Source organism: Phyllobates terribilis, unplaced genomic scaffold (assembly GCF_046119375.1).
Source record: "Phyllobates terribilis strain yellow unplaced genomic scaffold, ASM4611937v1 Scaffold_7__3_contigs__length_470593459, whole genome shotgun sequence".
Taxonomy (NCBI): domain Eukaryota; kingdom Metazoa; phylum Chordata; class Amphibia; order Anura; family Dendrobatidae; genus Phyllobates; species Phyllobates terribilis.
Window position 1 is genome coordinate 237,639,087 of NW_027362767.1, and position 24,795 is coordinate 237,663,881.

The 24,795-nt window shown below is 46.0% G+C and overlaps 1 protein-coding gene across 8 annotated transcripts in view; it reads left to right on the forward strand.

Annotated features, from left to right (window-relative positions):
* Window positions 1-24,795, forward strand: part of HUWE1 (HECT, UBA and WWE domain containing E3 ubiquitin protein ligase 1) — a 72,963-nt gene that overhangs the window by 22,840 nt on the left and 25,328 nt on the right. For 3 of the 8 annotated variants that reach the window (XM_073639881.1, XM_073639885.1, XM_073639886.1), the window contains exons 16-39: window positions 1,307-1,412; window positions 2,073-2,177; window positions 2,266-2,367; window positions 2,481-2,561; window positions 2,646-2,752; window positions 3,381-3,558; window positions 4,029-4,120; window positions 4,208-4,419; window positions 8,342-8,399; window positions 8,620-8,796; window positions 12,073-12,318; window positions 12,409-12,542; window positions 13,258-13,358; window positions 13,842-14,027; window positions 14,188-14,404; window positions 14,503-14,625; window positions 14,824-15,061; window positions 15,211-15,444; window positions 15,562-15,684; window positions 16,202-16,297; window positions 16,833-17,102; window positions 17,239-17,391; window positions 21,507-21,634; window positions 21,743-21,824. In XM_073639881.1, the coding sequence (XP_073495982.1) occupies window positions 1,307-1,412; window positions 2,073-2,177; window positions 2,266-2,367; window positions 2,481-2,561; window positions 2,646-2,752; window positions 3,381-3,558; window positions 4,029-4,120; window positions 4,208-4,419; window positions 8,342-8,399; window positions 8,620-8,796; window positions 12,073-12,318; window positions 12,409-12,542; window positions 13,258-13,358; window positions 13,842-14,027; window positions 14,188-14,404; window positions 14,503-14,625; window positions 14,824-15,061; window positions 15,211-15,444; window positions 15,562-15,684; window positions 16,202-16,297; window positions 16,833-17,102; window positions 17,239-17,391; window positions 21,507-21,634; window positions 21,743-21,824 (3,549 nt within the window). Of the gene's footprint in view, window positions 1-1,306; window positions 1,413-2,072; window positions 2,178-2,265; window positions 2,368-2,480; window positions 2,562-2,645; window positions 2,753-3,380; window positions 3,559-4,001; window positions 4,121-4,207; window positions 4,420-8,341; window positions 8,400-8,619; window positions 8,797-12,072; window positions 12,319-12,408; window positions 12,543-13,257; window positions 13,359-13,841; window positions 14,028-14,187; window positions 14,405-14,502; window positions 14,626-14,823; window positions 15,062-15,210; window positions 15,447-15,560; window positions 15,685-16,201; window positions 16,298-16,832; window positions 17,103-17,238; window positions 17,392-21,506; window positions 21,635-21,742; window positions 21,825-24,795 lie in introns of all 8 variants that reach the window. The other 5 variants (XM_073639883.1, XM_073639882.1, XM_073639879.1 and 2 more) reach the window with 3 other exon arrangements.

Here is a 24,795-nt window from a genome sequence, read left to right on the forward strand (position 1 = left end):
CCCCACACACACTTGCGCCCTTCTCTCTCCCCCCCCCCCACACACACACACCCTTGCGCCCTTCTCTCTCCCCCCCCACACACCCTTGCGCCCTTCTCCCCCCCACACACACACACACCCTTGCGCCCTTCTCTCCCCCCCCACACACACACACCCTTGCGCCCTTCTCTCCCTCCCCCCCCCCACACACACACACACACACCCTTGCGCCCTTCTCTCCCCCCCCACACACACACACACACCCTTGCGCCCCCCCCCCTCCCCCCCCCACACACACACACACCCTTGCGCCCTTCTCTCCCCCCCCCCCACACACACACACCCTTGCGCCCTCCCCCCCCCCCCCACACACACACACACACACACACACCCTTGCGCCCTGCTCTCTCCCCCCCCCCCACACACACTTGCGCCCTTCTCTCTCCCCCCCCCCCCACACACACACACCCTTGCGCCCTTCTCTCTCCCCCCCCCACACACCCTTGCGCCCTTCTCCCCCCCACACACACACACCCTTGCGCCCTTCTCTCCCCCCCCCACACACACACACCCTTGCGCCCTTCTCTCCCCCCCCACACACACACACACACCCTTGCGCCCTTCTCTCCCCCCCCACACACACCCTTGCGCCCTTCTCTCCCCACACACACACACACACACACACACCCTTGCGCCCTTCTCTCCCCCCCCCCACACACACACACACCCTTGCGCCCTGCTCTCTCCCCCCCACACACACACACACACACACACACACACACACACACACACACACACACACACACACACACACACACACACACACCCTTGCGCCCTGCTCTCTCCCCCCCCCCCACACACACTTGCGCCCTTCTCTCTCCCCCCCCCCCCCCACACACACCCTTGCGCCCTTCTCTCTCTCCCCCCCCCCCCACACACACACACACACACACACACCCTTGCGCCCTTCTCCCCCCCCCCCCCCCCACACACACCCTTGAGCCCTTCTATCCTTTCCCTTTATGCCCACGCGCTCACTCAGTTTGGCTGAACGTGCATGTGTTCCTAATATAGAGAGTAATATTAGGCACTTGGCAAAGTGTTTTTTTTTTTTTTTTTTTTTTTTTTTATATATATATATATATAGGGGGGGGGGGGGGTAAATTGTTAAATTTTACATGCCCCCCCCCCCTTCTTATTTGTTTGGGGAGAGTCGTGAAGGACCCACACACCATAGATTGCTTGTCCCACTGAAATCTGCAAGTTGTCAACTTTTCTCGAACGTGTCCTTTTTATTCTAACTCCCTTACTCTTGTTTTCTTCTCAGCATGAAGTTGATTTGTGCAGGAAAGAGTGTCCATTTGTGATTAAACCAAAAATCCAGCGCCCCAGCACTGTTCAAGAGGGCGAAGAGATGGAAACGGACATGGAAGGTAGTTCACTGTGAATTCACTTCTGCTTGTAAAGCCGCATCACATTCTCCATGTGTTATGTTCATTTAAACGGTTATTCCCTGAATAACAAGTTCTCCCCTCACTGTGGGATGGGGGATTACATACTGATCGCCAGTGGACTGACCTCTCAACCCCCCAAGCAATCCCAAAAACCGGTCTCCGGGACCCCTGAGATCACAACTTTTTCCTGCAATCCCACAAATAATGAAAGGAGACCGAGCATACGCATCTCTGCACCATTCAAGGCTTGGCTCTGCAGAGCCCAATTCTTGGGATCGATGGGGGTCTGAGCAGTCAGACCTCAAGCAATCAGAAAGTTATCATTTATCCCATGGATAAGGGTATAATTATTTTAAAGGGAATCTGTCACCAGGTATTTGTGGTGGGGGTGGGGTTGGACCAGGATGCAGGTTGCACCTAGTCCAGTAGTGATAATCTGCTGTTGATAAAACACTGATTTATTCAAACAGCACACAGCCCAGTGAGTGACACATTGCTGGGATCTGGGTCTCAGCTCCTACATTATGGTGCTCTGATTATTAACCAAACCCTTCTGACATGTTCCATTTTAAGTGAAAGTCTTGGATCCATTGACCACTATTAAACTGTCCTCACAGTAGTGTCCTTTTTGTGTCTTAGTGTCTGACGTAGCCATGGAAAGCAGCCCAGGTCCTTCCACCTCTACAGATCCTCGGCCTATGACTACAAGCAGTAGTGCAGGGAGTTTAGTAATGCCACGCTCTGGTAAGGATTCTCACCATTACAAAAATACCATACCACTCCAAATTAAAAAGGAGGGGCATGCCTTTTACAAGACTGCTTTCTTTTCCAGGGGTGCAGTGCATTCCGCAAAGAGCAGCCTTGTTGAAATCTATGCTAAATTTTTTGAAGAAAGCAATTCAGGATCCGGCTTTCTCAGATGGAATTCGCCATGGTAAGCTTTTTTTTTTTTTTTTTTTTTTATGAAAGAGAAAAATTTCCTATATTAACAGCCTGAAGTTTTAAAATGTGCGACATATTTTTACGGTTTTTCTTTTGTTATATTAGTAATGGATGGAACGCTTCCGACTTCCCTGAAACACATAATCAGTAATGCAGAATATTATGGCCCTTCCCTCTTCTTGCTGGGTAAGTCGAATACTGAAAGCGGGTTACATAAGGATGATGTCTCAATCCATGGTTGTTTCACAGTTTCCTTGTGTGTTCCCGCAGCTACTGAAGTGGTAACGGTCTTCGTGTTTCAAGAGCCTTCTCTTCTCTCCTCTCTCCAAGACAATGGTTTGACAGATGTAATGCTGCACGCCCTCCTTATAAAAGATGTAAGAATCTTATGTGTTTTTTTTTTTTTTTTCCTGTCTCTTTTTACCTTTTTAATCATTCAGTTTATGAAGATAATTTGTTTGCTAAATGATGCTCTGGTTGGCTCAGTCCATGCCGGCTCTCAACATGCCTCTTATTCCAGAAGTGCATGGAGAGATAAGTGATTGGCAGACTTGGTTGCCACTTATTTTTGAGAAAAACCAAAGGATCTCACAGGCAAAAGCCATACCATTTTATTCAAGTATTCCCTAAGCATCTGGCAACCCTTATAGATTAATTTATTGCTGTGGTATTTGCTATCTGTTTAGTAAAGAAATAAAAACGCTGGAGCATCTTTTCTTAGTTCTTTGCATTGTTCTATTCCTCTGTGTACAACTCCTGGAAATATATGAACAAGATGGATCTACGTAGCCACTTTAGTCATGAGACACGTAAATGGGCCAGTGATTGTGGTATGACGGTTTCTACATCAAATTGCATAATCAAATTGAATTTGATCGTGACACTGGTTCCAAGAAATTCGAATTTGGGTTTCTTGCAATCACAATCTTTCATTATGTAGCAATGTCGCATTGCCGTATGTGGAGTTTGCTGACGTATTTCCCCCTTTCCCTATTCTCTTTTTAGGTACCTGCTACCCGGGAGGTTCTAGGCTCCCTTCCAAATGTTTTCAGTGCACTTTGTCTGAATGCCCGTGGTTTGCAGTCATTTGTGCAGTGCCAACCTTTCGAAAGACTTTTTAAAGTGTTGTTATCACCAGACTACCTTCCTGCGATGAGGAGAAGACGTAGCTCAGATCCATTAGGTAAGGAACCAGTTAACTTCTTAAAGGGCACAAAGCTGTTATTGTGGGGTTAGTTTTCAAAAAAGACCAAATCTTCCATCTCCAGTCTAATTGACAGTCATTAGCCTTTGTCCCTTGCAGTTTTACAGACTTTAATATTTCCTAACCTTTTTTTTTTCTTGACCTGTTCTAGTATTTTTTAGACTCCTCAGCATATACATAAATCCCTGCTATGAGAACTTTCCATGTATCAGTTTGATAATCTATGGATAATTTAATGTTGTCGTATAGCAGTGCCAGCATTTGGATATTGGCTTTTATCCAGGGGAAAAAAAAAAAACAGTCCACTACAATTTTGTCTAAACCACCTCTAACCCCTGCTGAAGAGACCTGTAGTGCAGCCTAGGATATCGCTCTCTTCAGGTCTCTAGCTGAGGGATTAAGAGGCCCGTGGTCTCTTCCAGCTTTGACCTCTCTCCGGTCTCCTGCAGGCGATACGGCCTCTAATCTGGGCAGTGCTGTCGATGAGCTGATGAGGCATCAGCCCACGTTAAAAACAGATGCCACCACTGCTATTATTAAGGTAAGGCCGAGGTAATGTCTTAAAAAGTACTTGTCTTCAGTGTCACACAGGTGGTCTGAGTGTATTGTCATCTCTTCTTTTTCTTAGCTTTTAGAAGAAATATGCAATCTCGGTAGGGACCCAAAGTACATTTGTCAAAAGCCATCCATACAGAAGGCTGATGGCATGGCCACTGCCCCTCCACCCCGGTCCAACCATGCGGCAGAGGAGGCTTCCAGTGAGGATGAGGAAGAGGAAGAAGTGCAAGCTATGCAAAGCTTCAGTGCAAATCAGCAAAGCGAAGTTGAACCAAGCCAACAGTAAGTGATCCCTTTGCTTTCTGTATCCATGTTGGAACATTAAGGATAATGTGCACTTAAAGGGCTGCTCTGTTATTACGTAGATTGGCTTGGCTTAAGGGGGTCTGAAAGGTTGGTTATCCATTGATCTGACATTTCTGTATAATTTTTAATGGACTTGGCCTGTGAGTGAGGGAAACATTTTTATACTGAATTATACTGTTAAATGTGTCCGCCATGTATAAATAGTTGAAAGATTTTTCTTTTCTTATAATTTCATTGGTGTGGGGGGGGGGGGAACGACAAAAAAAAGTGTGTAAAAAGGAGGGGGGTATAGCAGTCATCTTGTATGGGGGCAGCAGTGTTGAATACTTGTAGTGTTGATACCAGGTAGAGTATTGCGTAAACAAGATGAGGGGTAATCCCGTACTTGAGAAAGCTATGCCTCAAGAAGCAGAGCCGATCCAGTAACATATAGTTCTTTTGGAGGCTCCCATTTGCTTACGTTGTCTGTCTGGGATGACTATGAATTGGTTTGATCATCTGAAGGAAGGTAAAGAATGACCCAAATGGCAAAATTGTGCAGGACTGGATTGTACAACGGAAATATGATTGTATCTCCACACACATCACGGCCAGTAATCGCACTACGACAGTGCTACAATACGCCATAATCCTATTGAATGCGGTTGTGACCATGACACCCAGGTACCAAGAAATTCAAGGTAAAGGTCTATGAGGGTGACCTCTTTCCACCACTGAAAGTATGTGATGGGTCATACAGGTGCCTTGATAAATCTGAGGATACGTCGGCCTCCTTGGCCTGATTATGGACGGATCGTTCTGAGGATGGCATCTTGAACCGCCATGATGTTAAATGCAGGGTTCTAAAATTCTAGCTAGACTGGATCTGGAGAAAGCAAATATGTGCATGTGGGTCGGCACCAAAAGACTTCTCTGTCAAGGTTGAGCAGGAGCATTTTGGGCAGTACAGAGGTACAGAGCCTCTAGGATGACCAGAATCTTTTGCCATGCTCATCTTAAGCACCAGAGGAAAGAAGCAAGGAAAATGGATAAAGCTAACAAAGTGAATGGAGACCTTGGGATCACAGACTATGGTTCCTTTTGGTTCATTTGAGGTGCCCCAACACTCGGGAACGACTGGGCAAGATGTTGGGATGAACAGACGTGTTACCTGAAATCATGATGGAGAAGGAAAGTTTGCACTTTGCTTCCAGACATGGATAGAGCGACTAGTTCCCTGTGGCTTCCAACGGCCTTGGGTCGTGTGATGGAGAAAACTGGATAGACCAGTCCTTTCCCATTGGGAAAAAAAATAGGACCGTCTGGAGTGTTGTTCAGCCAAGGAGATTGGTTGCATGGTGTTAACCATCTTACCCAGGATCTTTGTCCAGAACTGAGGCAGAGAAGATAGTTGACTGAAAGAAGTCATTTCTGAAGGGGATTTGCTTGTCATCTTAGAAAAGTACAAGTGGCCCTGTTGTGTTAAATAAACCCAAGCATCTTCACCAGTGATGGTCCTTCGTCCTGTAAGGGAATGAAGCAACCCCCTACCAATGTCTCTGGCTTGAGAAGAGCCTTTGGCTTATTCCAAAGATGGTTGCCTGCTTTGCCAGTCGATTTTTTTATTTTTTTTTTGTGACCTCCAGTCATGATCTCTGTTTTGAGCTCTTCTGTCACTCTTGGATACCCAAGCTGATGTAAAGGCTGAGCGTGGAGCTCAACCAGGTGCTCTGAAATTGCGTTGGGGAAAATCCTCATGCGCCTTTTCATAGCTTTGTTGAGGCAGGCTACCTCCACCGGAGGAAGAATGGTAGATTTAGAGAGGTGAGATACAGGAGTGTCATTTGTGGAGATGCACATTTAGGAGGCTGGTCCACTAGAAAGGGGTTAAGGATGTCAAAGCATTTTTGTTTTTGGAAACTCTTACCTTGTTGTTTTTTATGACTTTGGCAACCACTCAAGGTCTTCCAAAGTGTTTTTTATGAAAAAATTGGATGCATGAAGAACACTTTCTCCTATGAAGCAGTTGCTGCTGCATCTTTTCTCTGTAGGGTGTTCTGACTAAAATAGGGACCTTTCTGCTTCCTTGGCTGGTTGTGGACGGAGCAATGGAACGAAAGAGGACGAGCAAGGTAGACCTCACCTGATACTTGGAAATTTGCATCTGCAAACAGCACATGCATGGGAAACTGAGGAGAATCGTGCTGTTTCTACTCGCCCTCTTTTCCCTCTTCTGACAGTGCAAGTTAGCCCAGAAGGTGAGGAGAACATTGGTGTAGCACGTTACATTTCGTCAGCTTATCAGAGTGATTCTGAGATTAGAGAAAGAACAATGGCAAATATAGAGAGTCTGAAGAGCCCTCAAAGAAGGGGTGAAGAAATCTGACCTATGGAGTCAGGCTGCAGAGTCATGCCTAGATCAGCAGTGATCTACAGAAAGTATTGGCAGAAGGAGAAGAGGGTTGGAAAAGTGTATGTGGTTCCCTGGCGAGAGCGACAGTGTGACGTCTCTCATCTTACAGCTTCATGGATTATTTCAATGGAAACTACTAGATCAGTGGGGGTCCAACTGCTGACAAAACCACAGTTTTCCAGAAGGTCGCGTGACCTGTCGCATGACCGCTGACGTCATGGAAGGTCCTTTTACGTTACCGGTACCCAATATGGAGCCAGCACGACGCCGGGAGCAGAGCGGGGGCCATCGGAAGGTGAGTATAAGGTTTTTTTTATTTTAATTATTTTTTTACTTACAGGTACTATGGTACCCGGGTTTGGAGGAGAGTCTCCTCTTCTTCAGACCCGGGTACCATCCGCGCATTAATAGCATAAGATCCGCATGTCATGCGGATCTTATGCGATCCAATGCAAGTCAATGGCGATTTTTGGTTCTTGGCACTAGAATTGGTCTTGCTGCGGGTTTTACTGCAATGCGAATTTGCAGCGGAAATTTCCCCATGATGTGCACAGCACATGCGGATTTGCATTGTGGTAAATGGCAGACCTATTACAAGCGATTTGAATGCATTTTCGCTGCAAAAATACGCCGCAAAAACCCATTAAAATCGCTTCGTGTGCACATAGCGTGAGGCTGGACACATTCCTGTGACCGCTGGCAATCTTAATATACACCTACATTATTAGATCCAATAGGCCAAGTACAAGATATAAACACCAAAAAATTAAGAAAATAATTAACTATATGGCCAAAGTTAAAAAATTGCAGCTACTTTGTTTTATATACTTCTGTCTTATGTATTCAATAATGTTAAAAAAAAGAAACCACCACAGATGGAGAAAACTAGGTGGGTGAACCTGGATTTAGAGCCAATGACTACCTATATTCACAGATGACACAGCAGGTGGATATATCAAAAAGACAAAAAAGTATATCACAATGACAATCAAAGGAAGTGTTTATGCATATTCATCAGAGCCCATAAAAAGGTAACCACATGCAAAATGAGCAAAAAATGGTTAGTGGATATTATGGGCATAAGTATATTGAATAGTCACTTCATAAGGCTGCATACAGGGAAAGTACACCATTTATGACAGTCAGTTGAACATTATTCCTGAAATACTATTCATGAACCACCTGAAAACAATGTACATGGCATAATAGGACCGTAACAAATATTGAAGTGTTGCCTAATGGGGTGTAGAATCCAGGCACCCACCACACCCGACGCACATTTCGCACCAGAATGCTTCATCCGGGGAAATCTAAATAGTCAGATTGGTACATATTGTTCTTCAGGTACTTGCTCTGACCTAAATACCTTACACAAGGATGATTTTTTTGGTAACCTGCCTTTTTCTCTAGCCTCATGAGCAAGTCCGATGTGTTTCTTGAGGAAATTATACTCTGCGTAAATTCCCTTTTAAACTTCGCTTTGTAATAGTTCCTTTTCATTTATAGTGTTGTGGGAACCGAAGAAAGAATCCCAATTCCTCTGATGGACTACATTCTCAACGTGGTGAGTTTCATGGCAGATTTAGTAAAATTGTCATACCATCACTAAAATATGACTTATGTGGGGGTCGTACTGCCATCCCATTTGTGTCTGAAAGGGGGATTTGGAGCTGGAATCACTCTGCAGCTCCTTCTCTGTATCGGTGAAGGTCTCCCATAGTCCATATTCTAGCATAGTGTACAGATGAGGATCGATGCTGACCATTGTATCTCACTCTTCACAGATGAAATTTGTGGAATCCATACTGAGCAACAACACAACAGATGATCACTGCCAGGAGTTTGTGAGCCAGAAGGGTCTCCTGCCCCTGGTAACCATACTGGGCCTTCCTAACCTACCGATTGACTTCCCTACCTCTGCTGCATGCCAGGCTGTGGCTGGGGTGTGCAAATCTATCCTGGTACGTAATTGTGATTTATTGGTGTATGAGTTGTGCCTTTTACTTTAGTGAGTGGCCAATGCTCCAATATATTTTCTGTTTGGCTGCTGAAAATCTAAACCAAATCTATGGGCGCTGTCCAACTGGCTTCTGAAGCCTCTCTTAAATTTTCTACCTCTTAATCCGTAAAGTTAAATGGTTATTACCAAACTTATAGGTGGGTATTGTTAGATAGCACTTGTAAATACAAGCAATTTTGCATTTAACTGCTTATTAGAATTTGCTGCTGTTCCTGAGATATTAACAGTTTTATTGTTTACAGCTCGTTGCTAAGGAGACCGACCATCTCAATCAGCAGAACATGCTCAGTGTTAACAAACTCTTTTCTATTGAGCTTGTAAATGCAGTTTTAAAGCTGGCCAGGATCACTGGAGCGAGCTGTAACACCTTAATCCTGGCCAACTCCAGCCTATGATAGACAGGAGCGGTGGTCTGTCTCCTAGGCCAGAGGTCCCCAACCGCCGGTCCGCGGACCAGGACCGGGCCGTTGGGGTTTTTCAGCCGGTCCGCGGCGTCGCTGACCAGGGCCGGCGTCAGCACCCGGGCAAATGCCGGGGCTCTGAGCAGGCAGAGGGGCCCACTAGCGGTCGTGCACCCCGCTGGGCTATGGGCGGAGGAGAGCGGTGTCAGCGCCCGCCCTTCTCCGCCGCTTGCTCAGGGCCCCGGCAGCCCGATACTTACCTCTCCCCGTGCCTCCGCAGATCAGCTGTCTTCCTGCTCTGCGCTCCCTGTGACGTCTCAGGTCAGAGGGCGCGGTGACGTCTTTACACCGTGCCCTCCCCTGAGCCGTCACAGGGAGCGCTGAGCGGGAAGAAACGACAACGCTGGATTTCGGAGCCGAGCGGCGGGCAGCAGGTAGCAGGTGAGGAGAAGGGAGGTGAGTATTTGATTTTTTTTTTTTTTTTTTTAATGTATGGAGGCATGGGGCAGTATAAAGAGGGGAGGGGGGGCATCCTGCTTGGGGCATTATAAAGAGGAGGGGTGACAGCCTGCATGGGGCATTATAAGGTGGGGAACAGCCTGCATGGGGCATTATAAAGAGGGGGGGATTCCTGCTTGGGGCATTATAATGAGGAGGGGTGACAGCCTGCATGGGGCATTATAAGGTGGGGACCAGCCTGCATGGGGCATTATAAGGTGGGGAACAGCCTGCACGGGGCATTATAAAGAGAGGGGGGGACATCCTGCATGGGGCAGTATAAAGAGGAGGGGTGACAGCCTGCATGGGGCAGTATAAAGAGGAGGGGTGACAGCCTGCATGGGGCAGTATAAAGACGAGGGGTGACAGCCTGCATGGGGCAGTATAAAGAGGAGGGGTGACAGCCTGCATGGAGCATTATAAAGAGGAGGGGTGACAGCCTGCATGGGGCATTATAAAGAGGGGGGGTGACAGCCTGCATGGGGCAGTATAAAGAGGAGGGGTGACAGCCTGCATGGGGCATTATGTGGGGGGTAACAGCCTGCATGGAGCATTAAAAGGGGGGGGGCCTGTATGGGGCATTATGTGGGGGGGAACAGCCTGCATGGAGCATTATAAGGGGGGGGGGGGCAGCCTGTATGGGGCATTATTTGGGGGTAACAGCCTGCATGGAGCATTAAAAGGGAGGGGCCTGTATGGGGCATTATGTGGGGGGTAACAGCCTGCATGGAGCATTATAAGGGGGGGGACAGCCTGTATGGGGCATTATCTGGGGGGTAACAGCCTGCATGCAGCATTATATGGGGACCGGTATCCTGTATGGAGCGTTATATGGGGGCCAGTATCCTGTATGGAGCGTTATATGGGGGCCAGTATTCTGTATGGAGCCTTATATGGGGGCCAGTATTCCGTATGGGGTCTTATATGGGGGCCAGTATTCCGTATGGGGCCTTATATGGGGGCAAGTATTCCGTATGGGGCCTTATATGGGGGCAAGTATTCCGTATGGGGCCTTATATGGGGGCAAGTATTCCGTATGGGGCCTTATATGGGGGAAAGTATTCCGTATGGGGCCTTATATGGGGGCCAGTATTCCGTATGAAGCGTTATATGGGGGCCAGTATTCCGTATGGGCGTTATATGGGGACCAGTATTCCGTATGGAGCCTTATATGGGGGCCACTATTCTGTGTGGAGCGATTCACCGGTTTCTGAGCTATTGTAGAATTTACAATAGATATCACTCATGAAGTGAAATCTTTGCATTGTACTATATATATATATATATATATATATATATATATATATATATATATATATATATATATATATATATATATATATATATATATATATATATATATATATATATATATATATATAATATATATATAATATATTTCTCCGCCGTATCTGTGTATCATGAATCGTGGTATGTGTTAAAGGGGCCCACTGAGACTCTTTCGCCCGGGGCCCAGAAAAACCTGGAGCCGGCCCTGCCGCTGATAGCTAGCTCCGCGGCCCTGCGCCTGGTCAGAACTCGCTCTGTGTGGATTTATAATGTTTTCTGCCATAGCCGTGACAGCTCGCAGCTCCCGGCAGAGAACATTATGCAGGACGGGGTGGGGCGTCGGGCGTGTCTTAGTGACGCAGCCCTCCACAGCACAGCATGGTACCTGTTGTACGTCACGGGGCGGGTCTTAGTGACGCGGCCCTCCTGCACAGCATGGTGTGTTCCTGACGGGGTGGGGCGGCAGGCTCTCCTCACTGACACGCCCCCGGCAGAACATGTTATGTGGGGCGTGCTGGGGCAGCAGACTGGCTTCAGTGACGCGGCTCCCGGTACCGGTGTTCAGTGTGTAGCGCTGCTAAGCAGCAGCGCTGTATACACTGACGCTCAATGTACAATGCTGCTACTTAGCAGCGCTGTACACCGAGGTCCCGCCAGCATCCTCCCCATACAGCTCCACCCCTCCATAACCCCACCCCCATATGACCAAAGCCCCACCCCCACCCCCACCGGGCCATGGAAAACTGGTCTTGCTTAAAGCCGGTCCCTGGTGCAAAAAAGGTTGGGGACCTCTGTCCTAGGCAACGAACTGTAAACAAGTGGTAATATCCCGAACGGCTGCAAATTTTTATAAGCAGAAAATTGCAAAGATCCGATAATATCAATCTATGAAGATGGCAACATCCCTTTAAATTACATTAAATCTGGCACCCAATATGGCTTGCAATATTCCTGTGCCAGATTTTAGTCTGATTCCTTTTCTTAAATGCATTAAAGTTGTTTTTTTTTTTTTTCTTTATTTTCTTCAGACATTATCTCATGAGCCCAAAGTTCTCCAGGAGGGGCTCCTTCAGCTGGACTCTATCCTTTCCTCTCTTGATCCTCTTCATCGACCAATCGAGGCACCCGGGGGATCTGTGCTTTTGAGAGAGTTGGCATGTGCCGGGAATGTCACAGATGCCACGCTTTCTGCCCAGGCTACACCACTGCTCCACGCTCTGACGGCGGCACATGCCTACATCATGATGTTTGTCCACACATGCCGCGTCGGACAGGTAAGCGGAGAACTTTAGTTTTAGTTTTTTAGCTTTATGCATTGTTCTACCTTTTACACGAGTTATCCTTTTTATTTTTTTCTGTTTTAGAGCGAGATCCGCGCCATCTCCGTGAACCAGTGGGGCTCACAATTGGGACTCAATGTTTTGAACAAGCTTAGCCAGCTCTACTGCTCTCTGGTGTGGGAAAGCACAGTGTTACTTTCTCTCTGTACTCCTAACAGGTATTGCCAATGGTGGGATGGTGTTCTCGTAACCTAATACTGCCAGAGCAAGCTTACATTACTCTATTAAACTGACATTATTTTTTCCTAAAGGCTTTTCCTTCTGTGAGCGAAATCCTCTCTATGCCTTTTGAACTCCAAATTAATAAGATTTGTTTTACAAGTGCTCGGGAAATAAATACAGCACAGCTTTGTATGGTGTACTCAGGACTTCTGCTTTAATACTGACACTTCGACCTTGTCTAAATGTTCAGGGCTCTGTCAAGATTTTGGCGCAGGTTTCATGTCTAAATCCTGGCAGAATCTGGTGATACCCCACCGGTAATGTGAATCTACTGCTTCTTCACACATCCAACTTGCAGCAACACAGCCCTTATGGTTTAGGTTGGTTGTGATCATCACATAGACTATAATGGGTCAGTCCCATGTCTACAAAGAGCTGCACAAACCTTTATTGGAGCCATCCTAGTAACTGGATCCTTATTAATCATACATTTATGTGATTCCCTGCACTTTCAGCCAATTTCTGAGCAGGCATCTGCAATTTCCCTGTACTGTGGGTTGAATTAGTAAAATGCTACTGAAAAAGCGAAAGGGTTCTTGATCTCGTTTGTGGCATCCCTGGAGGGTGTTAGAGGTCAAACTTTTTATGATCTGATAATTACATGAAGTCCTAGTTCACTTGTTGTTCTAACGTCTCTTCTCGTCTTAACAGCTTGCCACCTGGGTGTGAATTTGGTCAAGCAGACATGCAAAAACTTGCCCCTAAGGAGGAGAAGACTGCGAGTACCTTGCCCCAAGGAGCCAAAAAAGCAGGTACATAAAAAATGTAGGAAAGGGGATAACTTGCTGGTTACTGGGGTCTTACCAGTGGGGCCCCCAACAATCTCGAGATCAGGGTTCTGAAGCTTTGACTTGAATGTAGCGAAGGTGCGCTTTAGTCAAAGCTCCATTTGTCTATGGGATTCCCGGAAATGACCGAGCGCTGTACGTGGCAGTCCCACACATGGGCACCTCCGCACCATTCTGGATGGGGCTGCACAGTCTCACGATCACCTACAGTGTGAATAGGGGAGAATCTCCTTTTTTGGGACAAACCCTATAACTTGGTGTCTAGTAATTGAGATGTGTTGTATTTAGAGCAATCACATCTAATCTGTAAACAACATAAAGGCAATGTAAAGAGTAATAAACTTATTAGCCATCTGGCTTTGACTTTGTTTAGGAGTTGGAAGTATTTTAACATAAAAAAAAAAAAAAAAAATCCTATCTAATAGTTTTTCTTTTTGCTCACTACAGATGGAGACGTTGAACCTTCAGCTGCAAATGAAGAAACAACTGGTTTGCTGGAAGGAATTGGGTTGGATGGTGACTCACTTGCCCCCATGGAAACTGATGAACCAAGCACTTCTGATCCGAAGGGAAAACCGAAGATCACACCAGCGATGGCAGCCAGAATCAAACAGATCAAGCCACTACTGTCAGGTTAGTTCGAGTTTATGCGGTTTAGTGTTTTTTACCCATTTGTTTTCTATAGACATCTATGACGAGTCTTACTCTGTGGTTAATATAAAAAGTGATAACGTCTCCTGGAATGATTTTTGCAGAGCCTTATTCTCATGTGTCTTGTGTTCTTGCATTGCAGCATCCTCGAGGTTAGGGCGAGCGTTGGCAGAGCTTTTTGGACTTTTAGTAAAACTATGTGTGGGGTCCCCTGTCCGACAGAGGAGAAGCCATCATGCGGCAAGTACCACCACTGCCCCCACTCCAGCGGCTCGTTCCACCGCATCTGCTCTGACAAAATTACTCACCAAAGGCCTTTCCTGGCAGCCTCCCCCATATACTCCTACACCAAGGTTCAGGTCAGTATTGGGGGGTTCCAGCATATTCTGTATATTTGGGCTTGATATTTTTTTATTTCTAGTGCCTTTGTGCCTGACTTAAATTTTTCCTGTTTTAGGTTAACATTCTTCATCTGCTCTGTTGGCTTCACATCGCCAATGTTGTTTGATGAACGGAAATATCCATATCACCTTATGTTACAGAAGTTTCTATGCTCTGGTGGGCACAATGCACTTTTTGAGTAAGTTTTTATCTTTTTTTAGGTTCTGTTTCATAGTTAAGTTGTGTTTTTCACCTGTCACAAGTCTGGCTTTTCTAACCCCTGGGTTGGTGTTAAATTTCCTTGGTGGGATCATTTCTTTACTATGGAAATGGAAAGTCTTTTTATATGACAGCGTTGATTGAATATTTAATGTGTTTTTTTTCTGGGTGTTTTTAGGACTTTTAACTGGGCTCTTTCAATGGGTGGGAGAGTACCTGTTGCTGAAGGCTTGGAGCATACTGACCTTCCAGATGGCACAGGGGAGTTTTTGGACGCCTGGCTCATGTTGGTGGAAAAGATGGTGAACCCCACAACTGTTTTGGAGTCTCCACACTCTCTACCTCCCACCAAACTACCGGGAGGACCGAACTCCCCTCAGTTTAGCTCTCTGCGCTTCCTGGTGGTTACACAGAAGGTATGTTCAACTTTCAGTCGTGGTGCCCCAAATAACTGTTATAGAGCTCACAGTGGAAAACTAAAATATAAAATGCACATAAAGGTGTAACGTTAACCCGATTTTCCAAAGGCTTGCATTCATGTATTTGTTCATCTTGTTCCATAAAGGCAGCCTTTACTTGTATAAAGAACTTGTGGAACCGGAAGCCGCTGAAGGTGTACGGTGGGCGTATGGCCGAGTCTATGCTTGCCATTTTGTGTCATATCCTTCGCGGGGAACCAGTCATTCGAGAACGTTTGAGCAAAGAAAGAGAGGGAAGCCGCGAAGAAGAAGCCGGGCAGCCGGATGAGAGCGGTGCTGCACGGCGGGAACCTCAAGTGAATCAACAGCAACTTCAGCAGGTGGGAGTGTGAATTCAGTTTATAGGACTTTCCAGAACACATGCTTATTTGATAGGTTATCAGATTATTTTTTTCACTGGATGAATTTCCTAATCTCTTTTTGTTTTAACCCTATAGCTTATGGATATGGGTTTCACTCGGGAGCACGCAATGGAAGCACTTCTGAACACGAGCACTATGGAGCAGGCTACCGAGTATCTCCTCACCCACCCACCTCCGCTCGTTGGTGGAGTTGTACGGGTAAGTGTGACCCACATTTCTTGATTCAGCTTTCAAATCTGCTTTCCTTTTGTACCTTCATCACATTTCATCCTTTCCCCTCCTCTCTCTCTCCCCCATTCCAGCCCCTTTCTACCGCAGGCTTCTCTGTGCCACTCTGCTCATGCAAAGCAGATATTTCAGCATCTGCATGTGACAGAACATTTTAGGACAGTTAGGTGAGGGATAATCCCCGTAAAAAATGTAGACCCTGCTTGCAAAGCAGCTTTGACTACTGTTAAATTTATTAAGGCTAGTACATTAGTTAATATGTCGATTTGTTCCCTTCTCTGGCACAGCATAACAGGTTCCCCTCGCCAAGCTGCAGCAGCAGCAGCTCCCTTCTCGCCTTTATTTATTTTTTTGCTCCAGTTTCCCTGATACTCATTGGACACTTAATGTCTTTTCCTATTCCTATGCATCCTTACTCTCATGCCCTGACCTCCCCATTCTGCAGAGCAGCCCAGCTGACAAGGGGGTATCTGTTGTTGCTCTGCAGGACTTGAGTATGTCAGAGGAAGATCAGATGCTGAGAGCCATTGCCATGTCGTTGGGACAAGATATCCCTATGGAACAGAGGGCAGAACTGCCCGAGGTACAGTAACAAGATCAGGGTTGGGGGTAAAGGGGCACAGACAAGAGAGCATTCAACATTGAAATTACACATGCATATTTTATGTTATGTTTTTTAAAGGGCACTAGCTCCTGTGCCTGCGTTAGAAAAGGTTGAGCTCTTCTTTCTCCCATCCTCCTGAACCAATGTTCCCTTCCCTTTTTTTTCTCCCATCCACTTTATTTCCCCCAATTCCCCTCCACATGGTGTGACAGACCTTTCTTCCACCTCTGGTAAAACATCAGAGAGTTAGCGTAACTTGCTTGAGAGAGAGTTAGCGTAACTTGCTTGAGAGAGAGTTAGCGTAACTTGCTTGAGAGAGAGTTAGCGTAACTTGCTTGTGGTTTTTGTGTTTTTTTTTTTTTTTTAATTTTTTTGCATATTTGAAGCCACATACGTAGTACCTATAGCCTCATGAAAGTTGCAGCTGTAAATGGGGTGATGCATTTGGTAGATTGGTACAAAGTTAGCCTTTTATAGCCAATCTAAATTGCTCACGTTTCTTTAAATTTTTCAGGAAACTGCTCGTCGAAAAGAGGAAGAGGAGAGAAAGGCAAGGGAGAAGCAGGAGGAGGAGGAGGCCAAATGTCTGGAGAAGTTTCAAGATGCCGAACCGCTGGAGCAAGATGAGCTTCATGGCTTCACAGACACAATGCTGCCAGGCTGCTTCCATCTTCTGGATGAGCTACCAGACACAGTTTACCGCGTCTGCGATCTCATTATGACGGCTGTAAAGCGAAATGGAGCAGACTACCGGGACATGATCCTCAAGCAAGTGGTTAACCAGGTGAGCGTCTTATTAGAGAGAGAACGGCAGGGTCCAGTTTTTTTTTTATTATTTATTTATTTATTTTTTCTTTCTTCAATTTTATACATTATGTATGTAAGTGAATTAATGTCAATCTATATTCTGTTTTATCTAGGTGTGGGAAGCTGCAGATGTCCTCATTAAGGCCGCTCTTCCACTGACCACGAGTGACACAAAAACCGTGTCAGAATGGATAAGCCAAATGGCAACCCTTCCTCAAGCTTCGAACTTGGCCACTCGAATTCTCTTGTTGACTCTGCTTTTTGAGGTAACTAGCTTCACTGAATGTTTGTCTACAATTTATATAAACCACTTCACTTAGCACATTTTGCTATTTTACATGTACAATTAAGCTAGCTCTGCAGATCATTTTACACACTTAATGCTCACTCGCCTACAATATCCTAGCTGTGTAATTAGTTACAACACAACCCTGCTGAGTTGATACTTTGTGATTTCATGGCTTGCTGTGGCTTTTTTGAGTAGGTGGGCATGCTTTGTTGTGTGGATGTGCCTTGTGTGGGTGTAGCTTGTTGTAAATGGGTGGGGCTTGCATGGGAGGGTGTGGTTTTTGATGTGTGTGTGTGTGTGGCTTCATTCAGCAAAGCTCACATTACTTCTGTGTGGTTGGGCGCAGCTTGCTATGAGCTGTCGGGACTCCATTCAGCAGAGCTCACTGCTCCTGTGTAGTTGGGCGCGGCTTGCTATGAGTGGGCGAGGCTCCATTCAGCAGAGCTCACTGCTCCTGTGTGGTTGGGCGCGGCTTGCTATGAGTGGGCGAGGCTCCATTCAGCAGAGCTCACACTGCTCCTGTGTATGCTGCTGTCGACTCTCCCTGTTGTGTATGTATACAGCTGGGTGTATTCCCTCTATATTATAAATACATTCGTATCTCTCACCCATCCATCCATTAATCAGTGAGGAGGAGTAGGGGATAGTCGTTATTACCAGGGCTGCTGTTCTGGTGCTTTATGCTTTACTTCTGTTCCTTTTACCAGTGTCCTGTACTGGAGGTCATGCTGGGCTTGTGTGATGCTGATGGAGTGGGAAGGGTTTAGACGGAGTTACAGGTCTGTGCTCACTGCTGGCTTGCAGCCCAGCACAAGAGATGATGGCAAATATATTCAGAAGGGAACAGAGGATTTTGCAGAGGAAGTGATGGCTATATCAGCAGAACTTGTGCCAGGGGATGGGACATGAAGCAGAAAAGTATAAAACAATATGAAACTGGCAGAAAAAGATGCATGTAGATCTTTAGGTGCATTATGCTTGGGCATTTATGGCAAAACCAGTAACTGAGGCTGGGGAGTGGACAACCTCTTTAAGTCTAAGCAAGTTCTTCTTATTAATTCCAACGCATCCACTCTCTTTCAAGCCATTCGTGTCCTACAACTCCATTGAGTCATTGTTCTCGTTCCACAGGTGAAACGTTTTCAGGGATTTTACTCCACCCTCTTAACTGTGCCAAAGGAGGATGGCTTAGAGAGGCCCGTTCTTGAACTCACACTGAACCATGAATTTGGCATGGAATCCCTGCTTTCAGTGGTCACATCTAGAACAAGAAGAATTTCTGATATTTGTGGGCATTTTCAATGCGTAGCTCCTTTCCCATTACCAGATCCCATCAGCAATTCCTCTGTTGTAATTTCTCTTTATTTCCAATTTTTAGCCCTCCTGTGGAGCCAAACCTCCGACTCCTCAATTTCCATGACACCGATTCCACGACTCCGACTCCCTCATACATGGCTCATGTTTAAGTGATAAATTTACTGTAGCACAGATTCATCTCCGCTAAAAGTCTAGACCCTTAGATCAGGAATAGGGCAGACATTTATAGGACACTTCATAACTTTCCCAAATTCTTATGAAAAAATATTCCCCACAAACTGCTTTGAATTACTGTACCCAATTTATTATATACACTCCTCAAAAAAAATAAAGGGAACACTTAAACAGAATATAACTTCAAGTAAATCAAACTTCTGTGAAATCAAACTGTCCACTTAAGAAGCATCACTGATTGACAATCAATTTCACAAGCTGTTGTGCAAATGGAATAGGCAATAGATGGAAATTATTGGCAATTATCAAGACACATTCAATAAAGGAGTGGTTCTGCAGGTGAGGACCACAGACCACATCTCAGTACCAATGCTTTCTGGCTGATGTTTTAGTCACTTTTGAATGTTGGTTGTGCTTTCACACTCGTGGTAGCATGAGACGGACTTTACAACCCACAGAAGTTGCTCAGGTAGTGCAGCTCATCCAGGATGGCACATCAATGTGAGCTGTGGCAAGAAGGTTTGCTGTGTCTGTCAGCGTAGTGTCCAGAGGCTGGAGGCGCTACCAGGAGACAGGCCAGTACACCAGGAGACGTGAAGGGGGCCGTAGGAAGGCAACAACCCAGCAGCAGGACCACTACCTCCGCCTTTGTCAAGGAGGAACAGGAGGAGCACTGCCAGAGCCCTGCAAAATGACCTCCAGCAGGTCACAAATGTGCATGTGTCTGCACAAACGGTTAGAAACCGACTCCATAAGGGTGGTATGAGGGCCCGACGTCAACAGATGGGGGTTGTGCTCACAGCCCAACACCGTGCAGGACGCTTGGCATTTGCCACAGAACACCAGGATTGGCAAATTCGCCACTGGCGCCCTGTGCTCTTCACAGATGAAAGCAGGTTCACACTGAGCACATGTGACAGACGTGACAGAGTCTGGAGACGCCGCGGAGAGCGATCTGTTTGCAACATCCGTGGGGTGGCATTTCTTTGGAGGGCCGCACAGCCCTCCATGTGCTTGTCAGAGGTAGCCTGACTGCCATTAGGTACCAAGATGAGATCCTCAGACCTCTTGTGAGACCATATGCTGGTGCATTTGGCCCTTGGTTCCTCCTAATGCAGGACAATGCCAGACCTCATGTGGCTGGAGTGTGTCAGCAGTTCCTGCAAGATGAAGGCATTGAAGCTATGGGCTGGCCCGCCCGTTCCCCAGACCTGAATCCGATTGAGCACATCTGGGACATCATGTCTCACTCCATCCACCAGCGTCACGTTGCACCACAGACTGTCCAGGAGTTGGCGGTTGCTGTAGTCCAGGTCTGGGAGGAGATCCCACAGGAGACCATCCGCAACCTCATCAGGAGCATGCCCAGGCATTGTAGGGAGGTCATACAGGCACGTGGAGGCCACACACAATACTGAGCCTCATCAGGAGCATGCCCAGGCGTTGTAGGGAGGTCATACAGGCACGTGGAGGCCACACACAATACTGAGCCTCATTTTGACTTGTTTTAAGGACATTACATCAAAGGTGGATCAGCCTGTAGTGTGTTTTTCCTCTTTACTTTTGGGGGTGACTCCAAATCCAGGCCTCCATTGGTTAATAAATGTGCTTTCCATTGATGATTTTTGTGTGATTTTGTTGTCAGCACATTCAGCTTTGTACAGAACAAAGTATTCAATGAGAAGATTTCATTCATTCAGATCTAGGATGTGTTATTGGAGTGTTCCCTTTATTTTTTTGAGCAGTGTACTTTTTCCTCATCCACGTGTTGATGTTGCTATGGACTTCTAAGTCGATCATTGCCAAGTGGGGAAGCTTCACTCTTTCAGGTCCCTGCTCATTGCACTATCCTTTTGGGCTATCGGGCATCAAGAGACAGTTTCCCATGTTTTCAAGGCTGCCACGTGGGCCTTTGTCAGGGGTTTCCAAGATTCATACACCGGCCTCTGCCGATGCCAACCTGGGTTGTAGGATGCTGTAAACTGCTACATGGTAGATGGGCTGCATGAATGTAGATGTTTTCTTTTTTTTTTTTATTTCCCCTTTTCTCCTTTCTTACCCTTTAAAACTTCCTTAGGACATCCCATGGTGTTTGTGTCCACCTATGGCTGTTTTTTTTTTTTTTTTTTTTTTAATGGATTTTTCTACTTGCCATAAAATTTTCTCATTAAATATACTGGGGGGGCAGACAGATTTTACGCTTTCATGTTTTGTTTTTTGTAATTCCTAGGGGATGGTTGTTGCTCCCGTTATTTTTCAATGTGGGTTTTCCGGGTTGAGGTTTTGTTGGTGCCTGTTTTGATTACTATTTTTTTTTTTTGTTCCATTTCTGGTTTTTGGCACAAAATTAGCCTAGCATCCTAGGAGACAGCACATTTTTCTTTTCTTTTCTTTTGTGCCCTGATCTGGTTCCTAATACAATGTTTTGCTGCCATTGTGTTTTGTTTCACCAGTGCTTTGTCTGGGGACAACTTACATGTTCAGTTCTATTCCTTTGGCGAAACATCAATCATTATTTCCTCCTGAAGACATGCAGAGATTTCCTGTCCTTTTATCCCCTAGGCTAATTTATTTATTTTTTTTAATTTTACCTTGTAACAGGAGTTGAAGCTGCCATGCGCCAGGGTTGTAGAAACCAGTGGCATCCTTAATGTCTTGATCAAACTACTAGAAGTGGTCCAGCCGTGTCTACAGGCAGCAAAGGAGCAGAAAGAAGTGCAGACGCCCAAGTAAGACCTTTATCTACAACTACTCCTGTGGGTTCACATTTAGCAACAGATTATTCTAGATCTTTTAATTAACTCATCTCTACTTTTATTTTTTTCCCTCTACTTTAGGTGGATTACTCCTGTATTGCTGCTTATCGATTTCTACGAGAAAACCTCTATTTCCTCCAAGAGGAGAATGCAGATGAACAGGGTAACTAATTTAAGATGTAAACTAATCTCTTGGCACAAATGTGTCATACTGGGCTGCTTGACGCAGTTTTGATAGAATCCCTGTTTTCTCTGTTGTAGATGTAGCAGTGCTCAGAATGCTGAGCTGTGTATAACCCTGCCCACATCCCTGATTGGCCACTTCCTGCATGCATTTTCAGCAGGCTACCAATCCGTGGTGGGGGCGGAATTACACCAGATTAGCTGCACTGCCTGGTACGCAACACCTAGTCCAGCAGTGATGCTCTCCTGCTGATAAAACACTGATTGTATTGAAACAACAAAACACAGCCTCATAAGTGACAAATCCCTGTAATCAGGGTCTCCGCCCCTACATCATGCTGTTCTCAGATTAAATAGCAAAAACCTGCTTACAGATTACTTTCAAGCATTGATGCTGCATGGGGGAAAAAGGAGCGAAAGTTTGTATGTTAAGTATTGTGGAAAATGTTACAAGTGGTTTCATTGAAAATATTCTGCTAAAAGTTCTGTCCAGGAAGGACATTTTTCTCGGTCTCTTCATTGGTGGACACAGGAAACCGTGCTAGTAGGCGGGTGTAGTCTTCTAAGGAGACCTTTTGTAAGTGTAGTTCGTGGTGGTAGCAGTGTACACATCCATCGTTTCCTATGTCCCCCCATGAAGGCTATGAGAAAGGAATTTTACGGTGAGTACTAAACATCCTCTCTCTTTTTTTAATCAGCAGATCATTCAGGTAGGGGGATGATCTTCTACCCCGTTGGCACGAAGTGACATGAGGACTTTGGTGATGACCCTGGGATCCAAAAGGGGAGGGCGACAGTGTAGAAAAGGGAAGAAATCATTGGTGTAATCTGTCAATGGGGATGTGGCAAAGGTCTCCAACGACGTGACCCCTGATCGCAGGGATCCAGAATCTTCTTCAGATCGGAACAAATATGTTGAGCCTTTTCTGTCACCAGGATGCAATGGATGGAGCCGCCTTCTGTTTTCTTCTTTGTTTTTTTTTGTTTTTTTGACAAAATATAAATAGTATATAGTCAGGCACCACAACTATTGCTCCATGGAGTTGGATAATTTCGATTAAAAAAGCAGACTGGTAAGGTTGCACCCTTAATCAATGGAATGAACCTACTTGGAGGCAAGAAGGAGAACGCTATCTTGTAAGTCACGGATACTTCCTCACTGGCCTAGACATTGTAAGGAAGCCAAGTATCTGGAAGAGAGATGATGTTCCTCCACTGAAGCTGAAGGCTCAAGTGGTGGGAAGAAAAAAAACTCAACATGCTGAAGAGGTGGAGCACTCGGCAGATTCTTTAATGGGCATGTCAGGAAGGCTTTAGCATTTGCAGGACGACTTGTCACCTCCTCCGCCATCCATATGCTTACTGAAGAGACTGTCTTCTAAAATGGGGTGACTGTGGGGTGGGTGGACATCTGGTAAGGGATGACTTGGATGCTGGGCTGACTACAAAAGATAGATTCCAAATGGAACAATTGACCACTGGGTTAGCGGTTGCTCTGGTCTCAAGTTGAGAAACTTCGCACATAAATTGAGGTGTACAGCAACTGAGCGGAGAGGTTTAGGAGGTCCTGTGTAGCTTTCCAGGCCAGACAGTACTAGCTTTGTTAACCTTAAAACAACAAAAAAAAATCCTCTCATTAAACCGGTCACTTAGGGACGCCACATCGGATAATGCCAAGGTGGGTGTTGCCTTTAGAGAAATGGAGAACTGAAGGATCTATATAGGGAGGGGTGGGCTTCTTAGTAATCCTCTGCTCTGAAAGGGAAAGAAATTCTGGATGAGGTCAAGGAATCTGTCAAGATGGATTTGTGTGTGAAGGTCATCGAAAATGCCTATTGTTAGTGAAGGCTATATGTTGCCTTCAGTGTCTGTGGAAAGCAATCTGTTGGATCTGGCCCTCTAACATCGGTGACCTCATGGGGACGGAGGGTATCTATCCCGAGGAGAGTTTAGGTTGTGACCAGTCTCTGCATCGATGGGGTGGCAAGTACTCCAGAGAGTTTACTATATACTGGGAGAATATGGTCCTGCTGGGTCATGGAGGTAACCCTTTCCCAGGCACACAATTCCTGCAGGTGCTCCAAGGTGTCTTTGCCTTACTTGGGCTTAAGGCACAGAGGAAGGTCTGGTTACTGTATGTAAAATAGGTTGAGATTATGGCCGGTCTAAGGAGGTCTTCTGAGCTGTGTGGGACATGTCTGGTAGGAAAATGAAGAGTAAAGAGGAGGCCCATTATGTCGCCTGCTAGAAACAGAAAAAGGGATCAAGAGCATTATTTTCCCCCCTAAAAAAAAAACAGGCATAAAAAATTGTGGTCTCAAAGATGCTGGACAGGCGGTGTGTGCTTGCAGAGACCGGCCGCTACAGAAGTGAGGTCAGGAGGAAAAAGACGCCTCAGTAAAAACAGCGATGATGAAATGAAAAGGCATGCTGCTTCACCTCTTGTACGAAGCGGGCAGGTCCAGAGAAGCACCGTGGCCTAGCCACGAGAATTACTTGTGGCTCACGTGATTGGGCTGTCTGCTGACAAGGCACCACTGGTGCGGGAGGTCTGTGGAGAAGTATGGAAGAGGGAAGAAGGGTACAATGCCGAGCGTTGGAGCAGACGCACTGGAGACAGCTCAGCTGCGAGACAGAAGAGCTCATCAGAGATGGTGGTGATCTTGTGAGCGGAGATCACAAGTAGGGATAAGTCAGAGGTGTAGGGAGGGGACAGGTTGTGGACTGAGATGTATGTCATTGTCAGAATTTGAAAATTACCTGGACAATAGGCAGCCAGTAAGGTCACCTGCAGAGGGCAGAGCTGGAGAAAAGTTTGAAGGGGCAGGAGGAGGATTAGGGCAGAAACCACCCAGGAGGGTGATAGAATAGTCTAGGTGGGATATAAGGACGGCTTGTCATAGCATTTTTACCTATATGCTCAGTCCCATAATCTGCGAGTTTAAGGGTAT